This window comes from Colletotrichum orchidophilum (genome assembly GCF_001831195.1).
Source record: "Colletotrichum orchidophilum strain IMI 309357 chromosome Unknown Scaffold_21.1, whole genome shotgun sequence".
Classification (NCBI taxonomy): domain Eukaryota; kingdom Fungi; phylum Ascomycota; class Sordariomycetes; order Glomerellales; family Glomerellaceae; genus Colletotrichum; species Colletotrichum orchidophilum.
This window is the reverse complement of record NW_019172977.1, coordinates 188,152-208,846: the sequence shown is the minus strand read 5'-3', so window position 1 is coordinate 208,846 and position 20,695 is coordinate 188,152. Positions and strand designations below refer to the sequence as shown.

The window sequence follows — 20,695 nt, the reverse complement described above, 5'->3', positions numbered from 1 at the left end:
GCTGGTATGTCTGAGGTCCTGCGAAACATGATCATTTGAGGACAAGTTGCACGTAATTGTCCACGAAATTGGGGCCGGGGATGCGTGTGCTTCGCAAGTTGCAACAGCAATGAGGCATACGAAGTTGAAGAGTCTCGTGATTTTTGAAGACAGAGCGAAAGGCCGCAGACTTTGATTCAGCCGCTGGAAAACCCGCACTTTGCAGCGTGTATCGTTTCTGTTAGACAGTCGGAAAATTTATGTTTCTTGTTCTGTTTGAGTCCCATGTCAAGTCTTGCGTAACTACAACCCCTTGGAACCAAATGTCAGCGATATGAATCCTCAATGTTCAGACGAGACTTTGAAGGAATGGAAAAAATACTCTGGTGCCGACTCATCCGCAAAAAAAAATTGGTATCGTGTTGTTATTATTGGTGCAACTGGTGGTTTTTCGCGATATGTCGGGGGGGGCGCATCGACTCTGGGTCCCATTCTGCCATCTTGGGCCTTTTCCAGGAGTCCCACTTGGCGTTCAACGACAACGGTCTCTGGCAAGAAGGCTGTTTCAAAACACCAGAAAAATGTCACAAGTGACAGACACGAAACCTCTTTCTAAATAAAAAGGCGGGGTAGAATTTTTTTTCAGCCTAAGATGCATTCAGAAAGCCTCGGAAAGTCAATGGAGTTTATAAAATTGTCCGCTTGCTTCGTTCTCGTTTCCGACGGAGCCTTTTTGGCTGGCGGTCACCGCGCGTAGCACGCAGCCATCTCGACAATAGCCACATTCTGGGCTCTGCGAACAGCCGCGGTGGTTCTGCACTCGTCATCTTTGAATGGAAAGTCAATTCCGTCAGCAAAAAATCCAAATATGACTCCGGAACGAAAATTCGCCATTCCGAAGGGCTCAACGGTCCTGGTGACGGGTGCGAACGGCTTCATCGGGTCTCATGTTTGCAATGAACTGCTGCAGCTGGGCTTCAACGTCCGCGGAACTGTTCGTGACGTTTCAAAATGCGCCTGGCTACCGGTGGCGCTGGAGCGACAGAGACCAAAGGGCGACTTCATGTTGGTATCACTGCCGGACATGGAGAAAGAGGGTGCTTTTGACTCTGCTGTTGAAGGTGAGTGTTTGGAGCGCGCAGTCGACACCAACAAGGCTAATAATTGACGCTTTCAGGTGTTTCTGCTGTGATTCAGGTCGCCTCTCCTGTCGCTCTGAGCCCAAATCCCGAGAGCATCATTCCTCGCAGTATTACTGTGGCCATGAACGCGCTCAAGGCCGCTAACAAATCGCCGAGTGTGAAGCGGTTTATATTTACCAGCTCTTCCGTCGCCGCAGCCCTGCCTCAGCCAGATAAGAAGAGAATTGAGGTAAGCTCCGACAGTTGGAACACTGAGTCGGTCGAGATAGCATGGAGAGAGGCACCGTACCACCCCCAGCGAGCGTGGCATATTTATGCCGCAAGTAAGGTCGAAGCCGAGATGGCAGTGTGGAAGTTTTATCATGAGAACATCCGTCGGCGTTATGACTTGATAGTTAACACAGGTAAGCAACTCGCGCTGCCGTTGTCATCCGAACTACGCAGCAAAGTTGATTAAAATGCCAGTGCTTCCCGGAACCAACTTTGGAAGAACTCTGGATGGGGCCAATCAGGGCCATTCGTCAACCTCATCCTTCATCGAAAGTCTATGGAATGGAACGCACGTGGACCGTTTGGCAAGCATCCCGCCGCGTAAGTGAGGAGATAATCAGCACATGTTGGCCTGATGGGCTGATGAAAGACTATAGAGTATTTTGTCGACGTAGAAGACAACGCTCGGCTTCACGTGGCTGCTGCCGTGCTCCCCAGCGTGCGTAACGAGAGAATCTTTGCATGGGCCGAGCCCTTCAACTTTGACACCGTGCTTGACATTCTACGCACTCACTTCCCAAATAAGGATTTTGTTGACAATTTTCACCACTACCGCGAGCTTTCTGTTGTTTCGCAGCCCCAATCGCGGGCGGTTGAGCTGCTGAGGCAACTCGGAAGAGATGGCTTCGTTCCGTTGAAGCAGAGCGTCCTTCTCAATGTCGAAGATTTATCGTGAGGGATCCAGGAGAACGACAAATGAGAGATGAATTGAGAGCAGGCAGTCCTGAGGATGTGACGATGACCGGCAGACGCCAACACTAGAGTTCACCTTTTGGCTGAACCAAATTTCATTGACAACGTCACCGAGCCGTGGCAACTTTTTTCCTTAATTTCTTTATGTATATATCTATACTTGATCTACTTATTCGGTGTCCTTGTCTAGCTTCAACACAAGGCCGGGTCATAGTGTCACTCCTTATGTAGAGTCTCTCAGGGGTGCCGATCGCGACAGGGAAAGGGTTAGCTTAACGGGCATCAACCCAGTCGTCGAGATGGCCGCGGTCTATAAGTCTCACACGTACAGAGCACAGAGCACGCAGCAAGACATCATCTGATCCGTCATCAGAATGCAAGCGTTGTTCAGTATCTTTTGGTATCTATATGTGCCCCTCAACCACGCTGCAGACACATGATTCGTGACAGCACATCCAATCCGCGTGCGGAGATGGCACAAAGTGCCCGATCCACATATTCGTACTCGCCATGTCAAGCATCGCCGAGAGACTCCGAGAGGCTTGGGGCGATTGCAAGATGTGGAAACAAACCCCGCCTGACTGCTTTCGGTCTGTCACACCTGCGCGCTTGTCCAAACTTTCAGTCCTGCTGCCATGGCGATCCTAGACGCACATGCACGGTATGAAGATACCTGGACTTCCGCGTCAGTGGCAATCACTCTGGGGCACTTTGAGCCGGTCATAACCTACCTTCTACTTGGAAGACACTTGAAGACCGAGAGAGGTGGAGTCGGAAGATTGGCGGGACGTGGTGCAGGTCTGGCCGGCCTCGAGGGGGAAGCAGGCCGAGCCCCAGTTGCAGAACAACAGCCACTTGTTGGACGTGTTCTTGACAGTGATGGTCTTGGCGTCGAAGGTGACGGAGCCGTAGCTGGGCGCGGTAGCGGTGAAAATGTTTCCATTCTGGACGTAGCTGACGCTGGCGACCTGACCGCAGCCGGCGCAACCGCTGTCGCGGACGCACTCAGCGGCGAGAGCGGCGGGCACGAGGGGGAGGACGACAGCAGCGAACTTCATTTTGATAGCGATTGAGATATGCTGAACGAGAGAGAAGTTGTGGACGAAGTGGACAATGCTGCGCTAATGGGATCAAGATGGGATGAACTACCAAGTGATAAAAGCTGGGAAGGGCAGGGAACTCTGCGGCTTATATCCTATTTGCCATGTTGCATTCCCATCGAGTCCAGAAGGCAGCATCTAGCCCTAGCGGCGTAGATAGACATCCATGATCTTACGACGTCCGATATTCTGCTTCCGGTTTTTGTCCACTACGATCCACCATTATTGCAGGCCAATCGCACGAGAGCCCATCGCCGAATCGAATCATCTAAGTGAGGGTCCGTAATCCGTAGTTGGCTAAGGTCTACCGAGATACTCTACATTTACTGTACGTTTACTGTAGAGTTGTACACATGCGATGTTATCCCCGTAGTGAACCACCCACTTATCCACACCTAGGTCAGACCACATGACTCAATTCAGAAGTGTGCCCCGAGAAACCCCCTGAAAGTTATTTGTAAGGATTGTCAACCAACCCGTTAATCATCAAAGCTCCTTCTACAAACGGGGTTTGCTGATTGTCGGTGAATCCGGAGCCGGAAGGTTGAGTAATAAGGTTGTATTGACAAACTACAGTATGCCTTCTACGGTTAGTCCGGTGCGGGCGCGATGTGGCAATACACTCTTAACAGGACCGTAGAACTGGCCATGGAGAGGCGGCCGCCCTCTGAGAGATGCAGGTTGGCCATGGAAAGCAGGACAGGGTTCACTTCAAGCTCTTAGATAATTGATTGCTGTATCTGTACGGACGTGCCTTCCAAAAGTTTCTGCTGAGGCCGCTCAGATAATGATGAGCCTGATTAGGCTAAATACCTCAAAAGACATTCTCTTATCAAAGATAAGGGCTGATAAAGGGCTATTGAATGAATTATGTCTGGGGGGATGCTCGAATCTATGAAGTAGATTCATGCATTATTACTATTGGCCAGGTGACATGGAATCTTGTCTTGGCAGCCCCAGCGGAGACTTTGGAAAGGCACCTTCGTACTTCGGCATCAACTTATTGTGTATGTGGAGTTGCTACCGTGTTGCTGTCTTGTGTGTACATTGAATTGTGTGATTTACCTTGAAAGCTTTCATATAGGTTGATCCCCAAAGCCAATAAAGCCGGGGGAAAATAGCTTCACATGGAGTTGCTTGCAAAGTTTGAGGGTCACTAATTATCTCCGTCGGTTCATCATCGGTTGCCACCTTGCTGTGTAGACAGACCCATCATGAAAAATGCAAGGTTTTGTCGAGAACCCCAATAGGCGTGCACCCGCGCGGGTCGGGTACCTATTGGAATGGGCATATTCAAGGTCTAGGCAAGGGCATACAATCTCGCATTAGCTGCAATCGACCCATCTGGCCGGCAGATCGTCCTGGGTTCGATTGAGTAGCCCCTGCAAGTGACGTCACTGGACCAGGTGCTTCTGTGGATTGTCAAGGTCGGTGTATAATTATACAGTACTTATGTTTTTGATAGGGCTTCCATGTTGCACTGGTACTTTGCTGTCATCTGCGAACTGCTTATGACATCACCTATAACGGTCAAGAGACAAGCTCTCCAGCCTACCCTACCTCTAAGACTGGGGGTTAGTACACTTGAAGTACCAGAAAATAGAATATCATCCAACATGAGAAGCAGATTGAACACAAAGCCCGAAAATAGCGGTCCCTTGAACGCAAGTTCAGGAAAGCAGGAACTGGAGGCGTCATTGAGGACGAGCGACATTTCTCAAGCAATCAGCTAGCACAGTTCTTATACGCTTTTAGCCGATGCCTTCAATACTCATCAACACGCACATTCAACCGAATTCAACGGCATGAAAATTGGCAATACTTGCTTTATATACAATTCTGTCACAGGCTTGCCTAATTCTCCGTGCATGAAGCAGGATAACCTGACTTATTATCCACAGCTCCTTGTGCCGAGCAGAAGTAGTATGTATCCTGTGCCTTGTCGTAAGCAAAGTAGATGCTTCCCTTACCAGGCACGCTGCCCTGCGAAAAGATTTTGGTCAGCACGTAGGAAGTTCTAGCCTTTGAGGGGCGGGAATGATCTCAAGATCGAACGCAGAGGAACTTACTGCGTAAAAAGGAACACCAGAGAGTTTGACGCATTTACCAGAGGCGGCGTCGGCGGCAGAGTTGTTAATCACATTTCCGTTGGGGCCTTTTACAGCATCCTGGGCATCTATCTTTGTAATGTTGGCAAATTCTTTGCCGGCTCCGTCCGTCTGGCACTTCAAGCTGTTGGGGAAGTCTATGAACTTTTGGGCGGAGGCGAAGGCGCCAAGGGCGAGAATGAGAACGGTGGGGGCGTGCATGTTGTCGGTTTAGGGCTCTAAAGATGCAAGCCGAGTGTGGGTATAGGAAGGATAGAGATGCAGTGGCGATGTAAAAATTGAATGCAAAGACTGTAGAAAAGCGATTGTCTTTGTTGTGTAGAGCTGTTTGAGTGTTGTGTGAGGAACGACGAGGAATGTTGTGGGAGGTGGACCGAGAGGGTGTTACTTATACTCGAGAAATCTAAATTTTGAACTACCCATCATCATTGAAGTTGAGTTAACAACGCAATTTCCGATTAGTCTGCAACAACCCCTTGCAAGGCAAGCATGCCGGCCATGAACCTTCAGTTGACGTCCGTCTTCCAAATGCGCGACAGCTAATGGCAAGGCAAGATGACACAGCCGCGCGCATGTAATATCGGCGTCAAACTATCTTTCACTGCCGCATCTCGCATGGAAGGTTCGCGGGGTTCTAGGTTAACAGCTGTAAGCTGAGCGTGGCCCGGTTCATCGGAAGATACGGAGGTGGCCGCTGTCAGGTGGTGTATTTTAAGGTAAGCTATTGTCTTAGAGTTCTTAACGAGCGTTTGGTGTTAATAGTAATGAGTAATGGCTTTGTAAGCTCGGTTCGGTTGCCGACGTCGACTTTTCTGAACCGGCACTTCGAGATGACGCCTCGGGTGGGTTAGCATCGCCAATAATAGCCTTTTTCGAGGAGGACACAGTTCATGATAGGGTTTGCATTTGAGGCACATTTCTTATTCGCAATAAAAGCCCTCAACCTAATGTAAAACGCGTCACCCTCGCAGATTTATGCCAGTGGGATGCGTCTTAGGCAAATGACAAATTGAAGAAGGAAATTCATCAGGTAGAGATATTTTATTCGACAAAGAATCGGCTATTAATCAATTCAGTCAGTCGACAACTTTCTATGGCGTCTGGTACTAAGGCTTGAGTTCTTCAATATAAACTGGAACATTCCATCGTCACAAGGCTGTCGCCCTACCGCCGACATGGCCACGCATTGAGTTTGGCTTAATGAAAGTGACTCTCTTGAACTTTTTGCTAAGCACCGTAAGCTCCGAAGCAAGATTATCTTTACCTTTTATTTGAAGGGAAGATCCCTCTACGAGTTTGGCGCACACTGTCTCCATACCTTTCAACCAGTGTTTGCAAACTCTGGTGTGACCATTACTGACTGAAGCTCGTTTCTGTTCCCCAGACTCCCACTCTACCTGACGCAAATCTGACATGAGAGAGCATCCTCATACTAATATGAACAACAGCATAGCTTGTTATGACGATTGGGTGTTTTTCATCTGTATCAATATGGAAATAATAGTTCATTCTGGTCTCGTGTGAGCAATTCACAACACCTTGCTATGGTCCAAAGGATCTTTCTACATGGCCGTCGACATCTTTGCCCTAATTAACTCACATTAGTAGGCCTCGTATTGACTTACATTCAAGTCTAAAAGAAAGTTCTTTGGAGTCCATCCACCAGCTACACCTCTTGCAGTAGCAAAAGCGCAAAATGCCAAGATGTACAGACCACCCGCGAAAAGTATGAGGCTATCACAAGTGCCACCAGACCATTGCAGAATGGCCCCAGCGAACGGCAAGCCCACGAGGGCACCAAAACTAGAAACAAAGAACGCTGTGCCGCTTCTTTCCCCATGGTCTTCGATTCTACATACCTGCCCAACGCAGACAGGCGTCAAGCTGATGGCAGCTGCGGACCAAAGCTCAACAGAACCGCAAAAGCAGTTGTGGTAGCCTCTCATCCATGGACTGTCATCCAAAGCGCCAAGATGAATGTCGAAAATACCAAGGCGGCGGTGTACATGAAGTTGAAGGGGCCAAACCGGTCTGCGACGTAACGCGGAAGGGCCCGGCCTGGGATAGCGCCGGCGTTGAGCAGAGCACTCAGTACTGGGGATTTCTGGAGGTCGATGCCCTCATGTATAGCGTACGAGCATATGTAGGCGTAAGGTATGAAGACGGCGAACTCGATCAGGATTACGGCCAATGTGGCGAGACCGAATTTTGCCTCTCTCAACGCCTTGAGGTCGATTGCCGCGCTGGATTTCTTGTTTGGTGCACGGAAATCTTTTCTTCAAGAGCGCGCATGCCAAAACAGACGCAACAGCACAAACAAACCCAATCGTCCTGATGGCCCTTGGGAAGCCCACCTGAGAGGCCAGGCAAAGAATGATCAGAGGGAAGGCGACGCCGCCAATACCTCCGGCCGTGCAGGTTATCCTGGTAGTAAGAGCACGGCGCCCCTAGAACCAGTGCTCGACTGAGGCGATGCTGGGGTTAAAGAGGAGCGAAACCGACACGCCGCCAAGGATGCCAAAGGTGAGCAAGAAATAGTAGGACTCTAGCGAGGAACGAACATTCAACTTTCAGGCTTTCAGTGAAATAAGAACTTGTACATACATACATTTGCAGAGACTCACTAGCATCAGTGACGCCACAATGCCTACGCATCCAGGTATCACCAGAAATCTCACGTCATAAGCATCAAAGATTGGACCTCATAAAATAAGGTCGTCAGTTTGGGCCTGTCATTCCTGGTTTATTGCTCGAACTAACTTGAGCGCCGCAGAAGTCGAGAAAAAAGGCATACGTGCTGAAACCCAGCCAATGGTCGGGCGAGGAGGAAGCTCTTTGGCTACTGCTGCAGACAACATCAAGGCAGCCTTTCACCAGAGTACACCGACCACCAAGTATACGCCTGAGGCTCTTGCAGCTGGGGAGGCTTTCAAGTCAAATCCAATATCAGCAGCGTCAGAATTGCCGGCCAATCTAGACCTGGTTTTGATACGAACTCGCCCACCAGAGAGCTTGCGCCGGGAAGGTGATGTACGAAAACGGTGCCACGGGTGAAAATGTCCGGCGCAGAGGTGGAGCTGAGGGACATCCGGAGGACTTAAGCCGGATGGCGTGGTCTCAACCACCTCAACGTCGAGCATGTAACTCTGACAAATGCATGTTTAGTATTATAGGGCTTTTTCGACATTCAATTTTGAAAAAGTCTAGGGGCAATCGAATGGTATGAAAGGGAAAGCTCGCAGCTATGCAGATAGCTTCAATTTACTGAAATAGGTGATGTGACAACTTTGACCAACGGTTAGTGGTTCGTGTTTCCATGTCCTTGCCCTAATGTCAAATCATAATTATTGTCAATGGATTCCAAGGAGCAATGATCCGCTGGCATCCTAGTTCTATGAGAAGTCATGGTCATTTAAGGGTCTTTGTACCTAGGTTCATGACACTTCGAATTCTTGATTCAACTGACTGGTAAGAATGCATCTCCTGCCATATGTTTTCTCTTCATCTTTGATGCTGAAGAGCTTCGCCGAGCGTGTGCCACCTTGTTTATTGAGCCATAGTTTCGGATCTAATTTTTTCTCCTCTCCCTGAAGCTTTTTGGTACTAATGGGTTTAGCATGGCTGGGGAAACTGGATCCAAGGAAAAGGGGAAGGGGGCAGATGAATGGGATTCGCTCTTGCAACTCAAAATACTACTACGGGAGTGACAAACTTTCTAGAGGTTCCAGACAAAAAGGTGACCCGCGAATGATCTAGCCCTACTTTCAACACTTTTTTTCTTCCGGAGATACGTTGCACCAGCAACGTCCCTCTACTCCACCTGCTGGTTCCGCCCTCGTTGACCTTCAAGAAGTCATTCGATGTCTACAGCTTCGCAGCGCCTCCCTGTACCGCTAGCATTTCAAAATAAAGATCCGTCTTGAACCACTTTATGACGAGTCCTTGTATCATTATCAATCCTACCCTAACCACGGCATATTCATCATAATGACTACATTCATGACCAGCAACAAGCCGCCTGCCGAGTCTTACCCATTCGGCGGTGGAAATGGCTTTCGATCTTACATCGACAAAAGCAACTGGAATTTCATCATTAACGAGTCGGCAACGAATACTCCCCGCAAGGCCATCTCGAAAACGACCATCATTTGTCTCAGCATGGCGATGGGCTTCATCACAGTTTGGGCCATCATCGCGATAGTACACTTCAACTTCGCCCTCCACTGGAACATTGTGGATCACTATCAGAGTTCGTGGGTTATTGATAACGAACTAATGTGGCTCGATGCGCACGGTATCTTCTGGTTGGCAATCTTTGTGGCAGCTTGGATATTGTGGACAGCGGTCATGTATCGAATGTTCAAGTACGTCAAATTTGCCCCCTTTCGTGAGGCAAGATACAAAGAACGTCAATGTTGTTGAAGGATCCGCTTCTGCGAGCCGCCTCGCCAAAAGTCCCAACACCATCACAGCCAATATGAGCTACCTCACCTCACCGCCTTGCATATTTTGGAGGCAGCTGGATAATGTTCAACCTTGGAGCCCGGACAAAGACCCTTATTCCAGAACCATATCTACTAATGTTCGGAACACTGTCGGGCTCACTACAAACTGCCCTCGACTTCGGATCCTCCACCGCATAGTAGCCTTTCATTAACAATAGAGGCCGTATGAATAATGCATTGCGAGACTTTGAGGTGAATAGAACAAAAGCAGTCGACAGTCATGAAAGACCCATGAGAATCGGGCAGTCGACTGTTTCCTCAGATTGGTGGAAGGGGATCAATGCCCCCGGGAGTAACGAGAGAGAGTCGGTGATGGGAAATGAAGGAGTCGAGATGAAATAAATTGCACGCATAGCCCAAATAAGAAACGTTCACCACTGCCTCCAGCTGCGTATGATCCTTCCTAAAGCCTTATGATTATTTACAAGTTTAATGTGAGATATAGCTTCAAACCTCAATTCTTTTACCGGTGGCCAACGCAAGTAACGAATTTGAGATCTAAAGACGCATTACGCCAACTTGACTAAGAAAGATATTATTGTTGTGTTCGGCGTAGCGCTGAGGCTCTCACTTCTACGTACCTACGTACCTACTGACCTAAATAGCATCTTGAGGAAGGAGCCAAAACTGTTACAGGCTATGATCTATAGTACAGTTCTCTGCCGAATCTTTCACCATCGGATGAGGACACCTCCTGGCGCAGTAGTTAAGGCTGCCCACCCTTATACCCTTCACGCCATGAGCTGGACCCCCGGTGGCCTTCTGTTTTTGAAGGTCATGAGTTCGAGTCCTTTCTGTAATTTTTTTCGGGCTTTATTTCATCATGGCTTTTGTTTTTATTACATGATAGATACTTAAGTAATGATGGCTTGTGCTAAGTACTACACTATTCGATTTGATTGGTCTTTCTTTCACCCTTTGGCACTTTGGCATGTTCCCAGTTCAGGTAGTAGTTGACACGTGATCATGTTCAATGCAATCAATAGCTGCAGTTTCTCGGCAAAGAACAGAAGTTTCAGGCCTTGCGGCGTCGACTGGGAAAAGCGCGATACACTCAATGCAGTGGACTTAAAAAATATAAAAATCTGTTGAGTATATACGTTTTCTATGGCTTAAATACAGAGCATTTGGCTATTTCCTTCGAAAAATATACAGTGAATCCCGTGACGTATAAGTCATCAGAGACCAAGCTTTTCGACAAGACGGCGACATTTACCTCCCCTTATCCTCCTCGCATGTGAACTCAATATGTAAATTAGTAGACAGTTTTAATGGGCGTCTTGACGTGAGCAGCAAGGCTGGTCGTGCCGTTCATCTTCTGGTAGATGGCCTGGACGAAAGCCTGGGAGCTGAGGTCGGCACCAGCGGCGCTGGTGTGTGTATTATCTTTGATGTACAGGGCCTTGACGGCCGACGATCCCAGCTTGAGGTACATATTGCTGACGGCCTGGTGGTGGTCGACAAAGGTGACGGCCGGGTCGCTGATTGCCGCGGCGGCCTTTTTCTGCAAGGCGACGAACCGTGGCGGGGTGCCGACCCAGGTATCCGTGGCCCACTGGTTCTTTGGCGTCTGCGAGCTCAGGATGACGGTGGCACCCTTGGCCGTCATAAGCTTGGCGGCTTGGATAACGTAAAAGACGTAGGTGTAGACGGTCTCGCCCGTCTTGTCGGAGATGCAGGTCTCGGTGCCCTCGCCGCCGCAGACGGATCGGCCGTTGTCGTTGGAGCGAGGGGAGCCGACGTCGTTGTGGCCGAACTCGATGACGACGATGTCGCCGGCCTTGACCTCGTCGGCGACGTTTTGGAAGCGGCCCTCGTTCCAAAAAGAACGGGATGAGCGGCCGCCGATGGCGCGGTTGACGACGGCGATGTTGAGGTATTTGGAGACGTACTGGCCCCAGCCGTCCATCTGGGAGTCGCTGCTCCTCGCCATGGTGCTGTCACCGCAGAGGTAGAGGGTAGGGGCGCGAGCCGCGAGGTCGGCAGGCTCGGGAGACGCAGCGGGTGCGGCAGAGGTGAAGGCGCTCAGCGCCAAGGAGGCTAGAAGAGAAGTGAACTTCATGGTGTATGATGGCGATGTACTGAGAGGTACCCTAAGAAGCAAAACAAGACGGCAAAGGCAGGGAGGCTGAGGCATAGAAGTCCATATCCGTGAGGAACCGGGACAACCACGCTCTACTTATGGGAACTTGGATCCAAGTCTTCTCAGCGTCTTTCTGACCGGTGATGAGCTTGAACGGCAGTGGTAGTCAAGGGTCCACTCCGCTCGGCCGAGACTCACAAGTTCGTACTATTTATACCTGCCAAGAGAAGTAAAAGTTATTGTTCCGCCAGTCGGGATACCTGCAAGACGGACTAAATAAGGTAATTAGTCAATTTTATGCGTAGTTGTGCCGATGCGACATAGGAAAGTTTGAGGCTTGTCAGCTCAGCTTTACTTGAGACTAACCACCACCGGTTTGGAATGGACCAAATGGCAAGGGGCCCCCTCTGCTCTCTGTTGGAGGGATTCCATCGATTAAGAAACCCGTCCAGTGTTTGAGGCAAGTACTATAGTATGCGTCTTTGTTAGCGAGGGAGCCCGGGGTTCATGAGTTTATTTCTCCTGGGCCCTTGCCCGAGTCTTCCAGTGGCTGCCCACGTGCGCCCTAGCGGCTTGGCCCGTTGCATCGGCACCCGGTAGACCAGGCACCTTCCCTCTTGGACGGCCGCGCTGGACGAATGTCAATGGTCCGCCTAAAGGACTGCGGGGAACTGCCGATCCTTGACTGAAATTGGCTCCGAGTTGGGATGAACTTGCAGTTGTTCGGCTGATATTTGGTGCGAGACACTTGACAATCACGTCAACTGGCTTGCGGCCGCCATAATTCCTGGGCGAGATACTGCTGCTTCTAGTAAGGTCCTCTCTTGACTTCAAGTTCAGAGTTGTGTGGGCATAGGGTAATGGCAGAACGTTAAAATAGCTGGCTGATTAGTGTTAATGAAGGTTGGTTGGTTAAGCCGTGGAGATCCGGTCGTTCAACCAACGCCTTTCAGATGTTCCATGCAGCTCTCAGTCCAAATAAGTCTAAGAAGCAACCTTTTTATCAGAGTATGTGTACCTCAGTAATAGTACTCCCCTTGTAATCTTGATGTTGTTGTTGTAAGAATGAATCTTACAACATCACCCTCCGCTGTATATGAAGTACATATTTCTGAGGTTTATAACCACAACCACAGAAAGTCTCGCTAGTAAGCAAATTGTCACAAGGGTGCATATGGCGTTAATTTCTGCCCGCAATTAACGGCGTCGTTTTCGCGACACAAATAAATTCTAATAATCCGATAATCCACCCAGCTTCAGTCTCGTCAACAACCAGGATACGCCTCCATCATTCTCATTTGAAATTAGGAAAAACATTCATTTTGAGTTTCGTATAACTTAATTCACTCGTAGCCAAGGAGGCATTCCTGTGTTACAATCTACTTCAGAACCTGTATCGTCACAGCAGACGTGACTCCTGGAACAGTTTGGCCTATCTCAAGATATCACAAGCCCACTCATGAAGCGGGCTAGTTGTACGTATGAAGATATAGTATACTGCAACATGGAATAAATTCGTCTGCTAATCTGGAATTTCTTACAGCGACATCCGGATTCCCTTATCCATCTCAGCAACACAAATCCACGGATACAACCAGACCCGTTTGGATATCCCTGTAACGGTCACGGCCTTCCAAAGTTACGTTATCACCAGGTCATATCAAGCCACAACGCTTCAATTCACTTCACTCGGCCAAGACACCTTCGAGAGATGTAGGATCAAGCCGCTTCCTCAAGTCGCTGCCACTGCCACCGCCCCGGTATCAATACGCCATATAGACTATTGCATGGTTCAGTAAACTAGTCTCACAACCAATTGGCCTCCTTGCCTTCTACTACATCTGGCATCTCTTACTGTCACATTTCCCACGACGCTAAAGAGAGTAAAGGTTATGGAGATCAACCCTGAGATGAGTCGAGAAAGATGCGTCGATTCAAACGCAGGGAACGTTTATCAAGCCCTTCCTAAGCACAATTGCAACGCTTACCAGAAGCGTCTGGGTATTCGCCAGGGTGAACGGGTCACGACCAGCGTCGCTGAAGGAGCCGCACGATTTCTCTCGTATCTTTAGGTTCCAGTGACGTGAAGCAATGGAGCGTGATTTGGATTTTGAAGGCTGATCCCTTGCGTTTTCAACACGACACGGCATTCATCTGACTTGCGTCTCACTTTTCCGATATCAGACTATGGGGAAAAAACATCCCACTACACGACTGCAAAGGATACGCATCTCGGCCTCGATCTGGGAGTGGCTCAAGTGCCTGAACAGACAAGACGGGCAAAGTCACTCCAGAGCATCTTGCGACTAAGCTTGAAACTTCTTCACAACCACATCAGTCACGTTGCTTCCGATTCTCCGCTACCCCATCCAACCACTTCATCCCTTCTCCCCTCCGCTCCTCCCGCTCCCGGTCCCCAAGTTTCACAACTAAACAAACTCGGGACCTCCATCAAACCCTCCTCAAAGCATCGTTCCTCGCCTCCAAAGCCCTCTTCACCCAGCCAATCTCGGGCGCGCTCTCAAACCCATGCGGCAACCCAGGCCACAAATGAAACTCAACCTCCACATCCGCCGCACAAAGCTTCCTCACGTACTCGGCACACTCGTCCCGGAACAGATCCAATCCACCCACGTCGACATACGTGCTCGGCAGACCCCTCAAGTCCGCCACCTCGGCCCTCCCCGGCGCAGCATACAACGAGATTCCGACCTCGGCCCGCGGGCGCGGGTCCCCGGCCTTGTCACCGAGCACAGCACGCCACGCGAGCAGGTTATCGTTGGCCTTCCACATCAAAAAGGGATAGATGGCAGCGTCCTCGCGTACGCAAGTCCGGTCGTCGAGCATCGGGTACACGAGCACCTGCTTCCTCAAAGGCGGATTCAACCCGCGGTCCCTCGCCATCAACGTCGCGCCAGCCGCCACCCCGCCGCCGCCCGAGTCGCCCATGATGACGATCCTAGCCTTATCAACATTCCAATCCGCCGCGTTCTCTGACAGGTACTTGAGCCCGTGATACACGTCCTCGGCACCAAGACCGTCCGGAAACTCAGGCGCGAGCCTATAGTCCACCGCAAAAAACGGCATCCCCGCCATCTCTACGAACCGCCTGATCTGCGGGCTGAAAATGTCCACGTCGCACGAGACCATCCCGCCGCCGTGGACGTACACCACGGCGGCCAAAAGTTCAGGACTGTCAATCATCTCCCGCGTCGCGAAGCGGTACAGCCCGACCTCCTGTCCGTCGTGCGAGGCAAACGAGATCCTGGTGTCGAGGATGTTCTCTGGCGTCGGCTGCGCGCGGAAGACGGTACGCAGCATGGGCTCGGAGACGGCGCGGAGCTCAAAGACGTTTGCGAAGGGTGCTGGGGCAGCGGAGCCGCCTTCGCCGTCTCTGGCGGTGATGGCGGCCTGGTACTGCGGGTCGAATCGTAGTGTCATGTTTGCGGGGGTTGCTATCGTGATGAGGTGATCAAAGCCCTTCTTGATAATAAGGTTCCCGAGAATGGCCTTTGGATCGCGACGTGCAACATGATTCAGTGACTGCGACACGGAAGGCGTGTTCCTTTTATCCGCCAGACGAGGGTCGGGATCTCCGAAGCCGTGGGTTGCAACGGCTACCTGCCCGCATTACCGAAAGGAGGGGGGGGGGGATGGTTTCCAAGGTGTCTTCGACTTTTCGTCTTGGTGCTGTGAGTACCTAGTCCTTGCCCATAGAAACTCGCTATTACGCGACATCACGCCGTGAGGAATTCCACGGAGTTTTGCATTCCGGTCGAAAGGATCACCTCTTCGAACGCCGCCAGAGACCGTCTCGACGTAGCCTCTTTTCTGTAAATTGTCCGAAATCCACCAGTGCGGTAGCATCTGTCCGACTCTGGCAACATCTCGCCTATTTTCATCCTTTGCAGCTTGATAATCACGGCCGACGCAACGGACGAGCGCTCCTTCGCTCCCAACTCGCTTTTCGAAGCTTCGAGGTTCACTCGACTCGGCTCGCGAGAAAGGAATCGCAACCTCGCACACTAGTTGTGGTCCTTGCAGATACCCTGGTCTCGAGGGTTCAGTGTGAAGGTAAAGCGCGAGCTGATCGGGAAAATCTTTCTAGATTGGTAATTCATCACGATAAGCACGGAACCCCAAGAGAGGGATCGCTGAGCAACCATCGCGAGAAGGGGTTTCCTCCGACAGCAACCAATTTAGGAGACGACGATGCCCTCACTTGAGAGACTGATTTTTGAGCCTTAACAGACTTTGGAGACGTCGGCCCAAACAAACGTCCATCGCCCACCGACTTGAGATGATCCCAAATGATTTCCCTAGGCGTACATGCTCAAACCAAACGTCGACGATAACCTCCACTTTAATGGATAGTTTCAATAGCCAAAACACTCGACAATCCGGACGTCTACCACTTTTGGTCGTGGCGTCTGTTGCACTGATAGCGTGTCAGCGCCAGTTGCCAACTCAACGGAGTTCATCGCGCGCATTGCCCGTCGTGGCTAAGTCTCGTCATCTCTTCGTCACCCCTTCGTCACGCTTGGATTCAAAAGTAGTCCTTGCTGCTTTCTATAGCGATCAAAAATCTTTGAAACGAAATAAAGCATCGTCCAGCATCGTCCAGCATCGTCCAGCATCGTCCAGCATCGTCCAACAACGAGGACATCGTGAGATCCGTGTGACCGATCGCTTAGCTGCCGCCGACTGTGCTACGCCTATGCGCTTAGACTATGGCTTCTCCTTCCTGCTTGCGCTTGCACCAGGATTTGGCTTCGACTATGAAGCGGATGGCGTTAATGATCGAGCCTGGGAGAGAGTCCTGTAACGAGCGTCCGGAGATAACGATCTGAAGACATTTCATCTCAAATAAAATATTAGGGATGGTGAAGAAAATGTGCGGCAACGCCGCAACGCGCGATCCATACCGTCGCATCGAGGTATCCGACCCAATCGGTGTCCTGAATCATGGTATGCCACATTACCCTTGTCCGTCCCGAACTACTGCGACGGAGAGAGATGAACTCCCGCTGCAGGATGGACCGTCGTTGGTGCGACGCCAAGCGGTGACAATTAGTGGCAGCGCATTGAAATAGCAATGCCAGGAAACGACGATGCGCACCGTAGGTGACAGTTTTCTGTGAAATCGGAGCTTCCGTAGACGCTTAGTCGTTCGTCTGGTCGATGCAGGGCTGAAGCCAGGTGGGGGGTGGGTTCGGCGGCTAGATTAATTAATCGTTGCTCCCGATCCAGGAGAGAGCAGCTGGGCTACGACCCAGAACGTTGGAATCGGGGTTGTGAATGTTCCGATGGCACGTTGGCTGCTTCGATCGGTCCAACAAAGGGACCAGTTCGTGGGGCCGGGGAGCCTGTTTTTGATCATGCCACGATGCGGACTGCCCTGCAGAACTTGAGGGGATCGCGATATCCGGGGCCCACCGTCCGATCGACGAACATGTCGCGTGAATCGGAAACAGGGATCCAGAGCGACCCTTCCTGGGCACTGCCACCCGATTCTCGCGAGTTTCTTTGGCAATCGGGGCGGAACGGCTCAAGGCTCACCCTCGGCCGTGCGTGCTCGCCTCATCTTAGTCTGCGGATTCCGCAGAGCGCCGCAGAGCGGCAGCACAAAGTGAGAGAGATGAAGACCTAGGACCACATTAGAGCGGGTCGATTGTGACACGGGGCCGTAGAGTTGATGTCTCCTGCACCATCACTCAATTGGGGGTTTGAAACTTGCAGAGAATGAAATTTGGCCATAAGATTGCTGATATGTTTGAAAGCGGGTGAACCACGCCGTATGCGTTCCAAGGGGGCTTGACCAGTATTTAGGGGCAATATCCGTATCCTGGAAGCATCTTGGCTTTGAGCTATCCAGCAGCAAGGTGGGATATCAGTACGCAAGTCTAGGCACGACACCAACTTGTCCCGGCATCCCGATGACTCCGCAGGACCCTATGTTGACTGGCAAGCTGGTAGGACAATAAGTAAACCATACTGCCAGCTCCTTGGCTGCTTGCGCACGTAGTGCACCATAAGCAGGTCACTCTTCCAGCGTTCCGTAAATTCGGGATTCTCAGTTGGCACTGACTATTGGCAGATGGATGGAGCATAAGCAACCCGGACCACTCTGGCCGGATTGTTGAAAATGGCACGATGTCTCTAGTTTGAGTACGCAGTGTCTCCCTAATGACAGGGGTCAGAGCAGTGGCTGGCAAATAATTGCGCGAGCGTCTGGAACGCTGGGTTCCTATCCCAGGCTGCCAGGCTGGTGTGGTTGGGGCAGCCCGGCATGCCAAAGAGAGAAGCTGGAACGACTTTTGCGCAGGCAGTTATCGGCCATCCTCAAGATTTCTGAGCTGTTGTGCAAGCTTCCTTGATCTTTTCGAGCACTAGCGGCAGAGCCAGCCTGTCGGTTAAGGACCCCGTCGCACTCGGTGCGTTGGATGGTGCCACAAGCCGCCCGAAGCCAGCCTAGAGAGGAAGCTCTAGTGTGATAGCGCATCCAGAGATCGCGATCACCATTTCTGATATTCTGCGGTCGGGGGTCCAGACGCTCTCTAGACTGTTCAGAGCATCAGGAAAGCTACGACTGAGCAGTTGTCTTCGTAACAGTCTATGTATCGAGTTGCAAACCACGTGGTAAATGATCGAGATGTGAGATGTGTTGTGCATTGTCGGATCACTGGCTGCGACCGGCGTAACGTTAATGCACAGATAGAGTCTTTGGGCGACGGCGAATTGTTGCAAATACAACTCGCTGGCCGACCTCATATTATATCTCCACGAAAGGCTCAAATTCTTGAGCAATATTAATTGTGCCGGTCTCTAGGGTTCTCTTGTCAGTACCGCCCCCGGCATCTTCCCATGGAAATCGCAGCGCTGTTCCGACGTCTCTGTAATATGCATCTGCATTTGCATTCCCAGTGAATTGTATCCGTGGGCGTTCTTGGTGCCCGCCCCTCGCATCCAGCCTCCAACCGACCCGCGAGACTTTACGTCAGGGTTCAGGAACGTGGCGCCCACCCCCCGCTGTTTAAGAATCTCCAAACCACCCCAAGGCGTGCGTGCCCAGCCAGTGCCATCTGCCGACGTCTATCATCGATCGCCTGATCGACTGGCTTTGGCCTCCACGGCCTCCAGCCCTTGCCCGGCCGGAGACCATAGGCGGGGCGTCTCCAACGGCGTCGGTGGCCGTTTCTGATTTACGCTGACACACAAAGAGGAGCAAGGGGAATTTGGAATCAAAATTATGAGCTCAGGATCCGGGGTAGGAGGCGAAATTGTCGATTGGCCATCACGGCTCCAGACATGAGATGTCAGCGCGCGATCTCTCGCTTATCTAGAAATGAGAATCGACAGGAGCTTTCATCTCAGACGTCGGTGTGGACTCCATCAATACTCTGTTGCGCGTTGGGACAAAACACTTGCAGGATCGTACAGAGTCCGCCCCAGGGCGAGTTCCGAGTACTTGCTGAGATGAATGATCATGATCTCTTTCGGACCACCATTACATTGAGATTTCTTTGACGTGCCGGATCTGAGGTAGGCGAAGATGCACGAATATTCAGATAGTTCCCAACATGATGGCGCACGCATCATGGTGAAGGAGAGGAACTCGTTGCAGGCTTACAGCCCGGGGGAGGGGGGGAAGCAGAATACCATGCCTCAGACAATGGGAATTTGCGGAATGTGTGAGTGTCCGGCAATCTCGTTTGCCCCCTGCGTATCGTACGCTCAAAAAGGGCGATACCTCGCTGGGCGTGCACGGCTGTGGCAGACAGATGAGACGAAGTCGAGTGTCTCTCGTTATTTCGCCACATGCCACTGGAAAAGTTGGAGAAATGGGGAAGGGCTCTGGTTTGATGCCTTCTTCATGGGCTGTGTGATTGTGTGCTAGGCAGTGTTTGCTTCAGTTTACGGCGGCCAATGGGATTTCCGTGATCTTTCGAGGTGTAGCAACGACAGTTTCTGCATATCTACAGAGAAGGTTTGTTGGTTAGCACGGCTTGTAAGCAGCCTGCAGCAAACAGAACCCTGTGAGATGGGTGGTCGGCGCGACGCTATCAACTGAAATTCAATGTCTGACGACAAAGATATGTCATTTCTCATGGTCGGTACGGTAGTGCGCGGGTCGACGAACTACCTACCCGCAGCCCCGCAGTGGCAGAAGGTCGATCAAAGTGGTGTACTGCCCGGTGTGGTTGTGCGTGTGCCCCTACGTAGGATATCCTCTTCAGGATAAGCATGGAGATGCCGGGCTGGGGAGTATGGCCTGTTGATTGGTCTCAGAGAGGTTCGTCCCGCTCGAGGGGTCTGCCATAATTCTGAGGTAACTCGAGGTATTCGTTTCACGCACCAAACGAGAAGAGCGAGCTAGTGGCGCGCGGACAGATTGCTCCGTCCTAACGTCGAGCAACGCCAGTCGTTAATGGCAAGTCTCAATTTTGTCGTCTGCCGTAGCTCTTGAACCAGAGCTAACCCACGGGCGAGCAGAATCCACCAAAAACAGAAAATGACTGCTATTCTCAGCTCAGTACGGAGTACCGTCCGCTCTGAGTGTTTTGAGTGGCTAATTCTTATTGATGTGACGTCAATTCTCAGATATCTGGAAGCAACCAGGCAACTCACAACGCCGACTCCAGGCTGGCGGGAGAAACCCATAGGAATTGGCCGTTGTTGCTGGACTTGATTGACGTTCGCAAGATTGGACGATTGGTAGACGCCTTGGATACGGCTACTTGACGCGATGAGTAGCGTCGTTAGACTTGTCTGACCGGGCCAACCATTTGGAAGCCAACCGCTGAGGTTGCAACCA

At 51.0% G+C, this 20,695-nt stretch overlaps 9 protein-coding genes across 9 annotated transcripts; 3 read left to right on the top strand and 6 right to left on the bottom strand.

The window, feature by feature from the left end:
* Positions 1-847: 847 nt before the first annotated feature.
* CORC01_03506 (NAD dependent epimerase/dehydratase) lies at positions 848-2,067 on the top strand (the record flags this gene model as incomplete). Its single annotated transcript, XM_022615155.1, has 4 exons — positions 848-1,100; positions 1,157-1,525; positions 1,587-1,712; positions 1,769-2,067. The coding sequence occupies 4 exons, from the start codon at positions 848-850 to the stop codon at positions 2,065-2,067; spliced, it is 1,047 nt and encodes a 348-aa protein (XP_022478333.1).
* Positions 2,068-2,818: 751 nt separating this feature from the next.
* CORC01_03505 (uncharacterized protein) lies at positions 2,819-3,142 on the bottom strand (the record flags this gene model as incomplete). Its single annotated transcript, XM_022615154.1, has 1 exon — positions 2,819-3,142. The coding sequence occupies one exon, from the start codon at positions 3,140-3,142 to the stop codon at positions 2,819-2,821; it is 324 nt and encodes a 107-aa protein (XP_022478332.1).
* Positions 3,143-5,038: 1,896 nt separating this feature from the next.
* CORC01_03504 (uncharacterized protein) lies at positions 5,039-5,493 on the bottom strand (the record flags this gene model as incomplete). Its single annotated transcript, XM_022615153.1, has 2 exons — positions 5,039-5,167; positions 5,254-5,493. 2 exons carry the CDS (start codon positions 5,491-5,493, stop codon positions 5,039-5,041), a joined length of 369 nt encoding a protein of 122 aa, XP_022478331.1.
* Positions 5,494-7,234: 1,741 nt separating this feature from the next.
* CORC01_03503 (uncharacterized protein) lies at positions 7,235-7,922 on the bottom strand (the record flags this gene model as incomplete). Its single annotated transcript, XM_022615152.1, has 3 exons — positions 7,235-7,535; positions 7,615-7,739; positions 7,917-7,922. The coding sequence occupies 3 exons, from the start codon at positions 7,920-7,922 to the stop codon at positions 7,235-7,237; spliced, it is 432 nt and encodes a 143-aa protein (XP_022478330.1).
* Positions 7,923-9,279: 1,357 nt separating this feature from the next.
* CORC01_03502 (uncharacterized protein) lies at positions 9,280-9,714 on the top strand (the record flags this gene model as incomplete). The annotated part of the gene is made up of 1 exon (XM_022615151.1): positions 9,280-9,714. One exon carries the CDS (start codon positions 9,280-9,282, stop codon positions 9,712-9,714), a length of 435 nt encoding a protein of 144 aa, XP_022478329.1.
* A 1,338-nt stretch (positions 9,715-11,052) lies between these two features.
* Positions 11,053-11,859, bottom strand: CORC01_03501 (GDSL-like Lipase/Acylhydrolase; the record flags this gene model as incomplete). Its single annotated transcript, XM_022615150.1, has 1 exon — positions 11,053-11,859. One exon carries the CDS (start codon positions 11,857-11,859, stop codon positions 11,053-11,055), a length of 807 nt encoding a protein of 268 aa, XP_022478328.1.
* Positions 11,860-14,331: 2,472 nt separating this feature from the next.
* CORC01_03500 (uncharacterized protein) lies at positions 14,332-15,321 on the bottom strand (the record flags this gene model as incomplete). The annotated part of the gene is made up of 1 exon (XM_022615149.1): positions 14,332-15,321. The coding sequence occupies one exon, from the start codon at positions 15,319-15,321 to the stop codon at positions 14,332-14,334; it is 990 nt and encodes a 329-aa protein (XP_022478327.1).
* Positions 15,322-16,246: 925 nt separating this feature from the next.
* On the top strand, positions 16,247-16,705 carry CORC01_03499 (uncharacterized protein; the record flags this gene model as incomplete). The annotated part of the gene is made up of 1 exon (XM_022615148.1): positions 16,247-16,705. The coding sequence occupies one exon, from the start codon at positions 16,247-16,249 to the stop codon at positions 16,703-16,705; it is 459 nt and encodes a 152-aa protein (XP_022478326.1).
* A 399-nt stretch (positions 16,706-17,104) lies between these two features.
* CORC01_03498 (uncharacterized protein) lies at positions 17,105-17,371 on the bottom strand (the record flags this gene model as incomplete). The annotated part of the gene is made up of 1 exon (XM_022615147.1): positions 17,105-17,371. A coding segment is annotated over one exon (267 nt), but the record flags the coding sequence as incomplete, so codon positions are not given.
* Between the last annotated feature and the right edge of the window lie 3,324 nt (positions 17,372-20,695).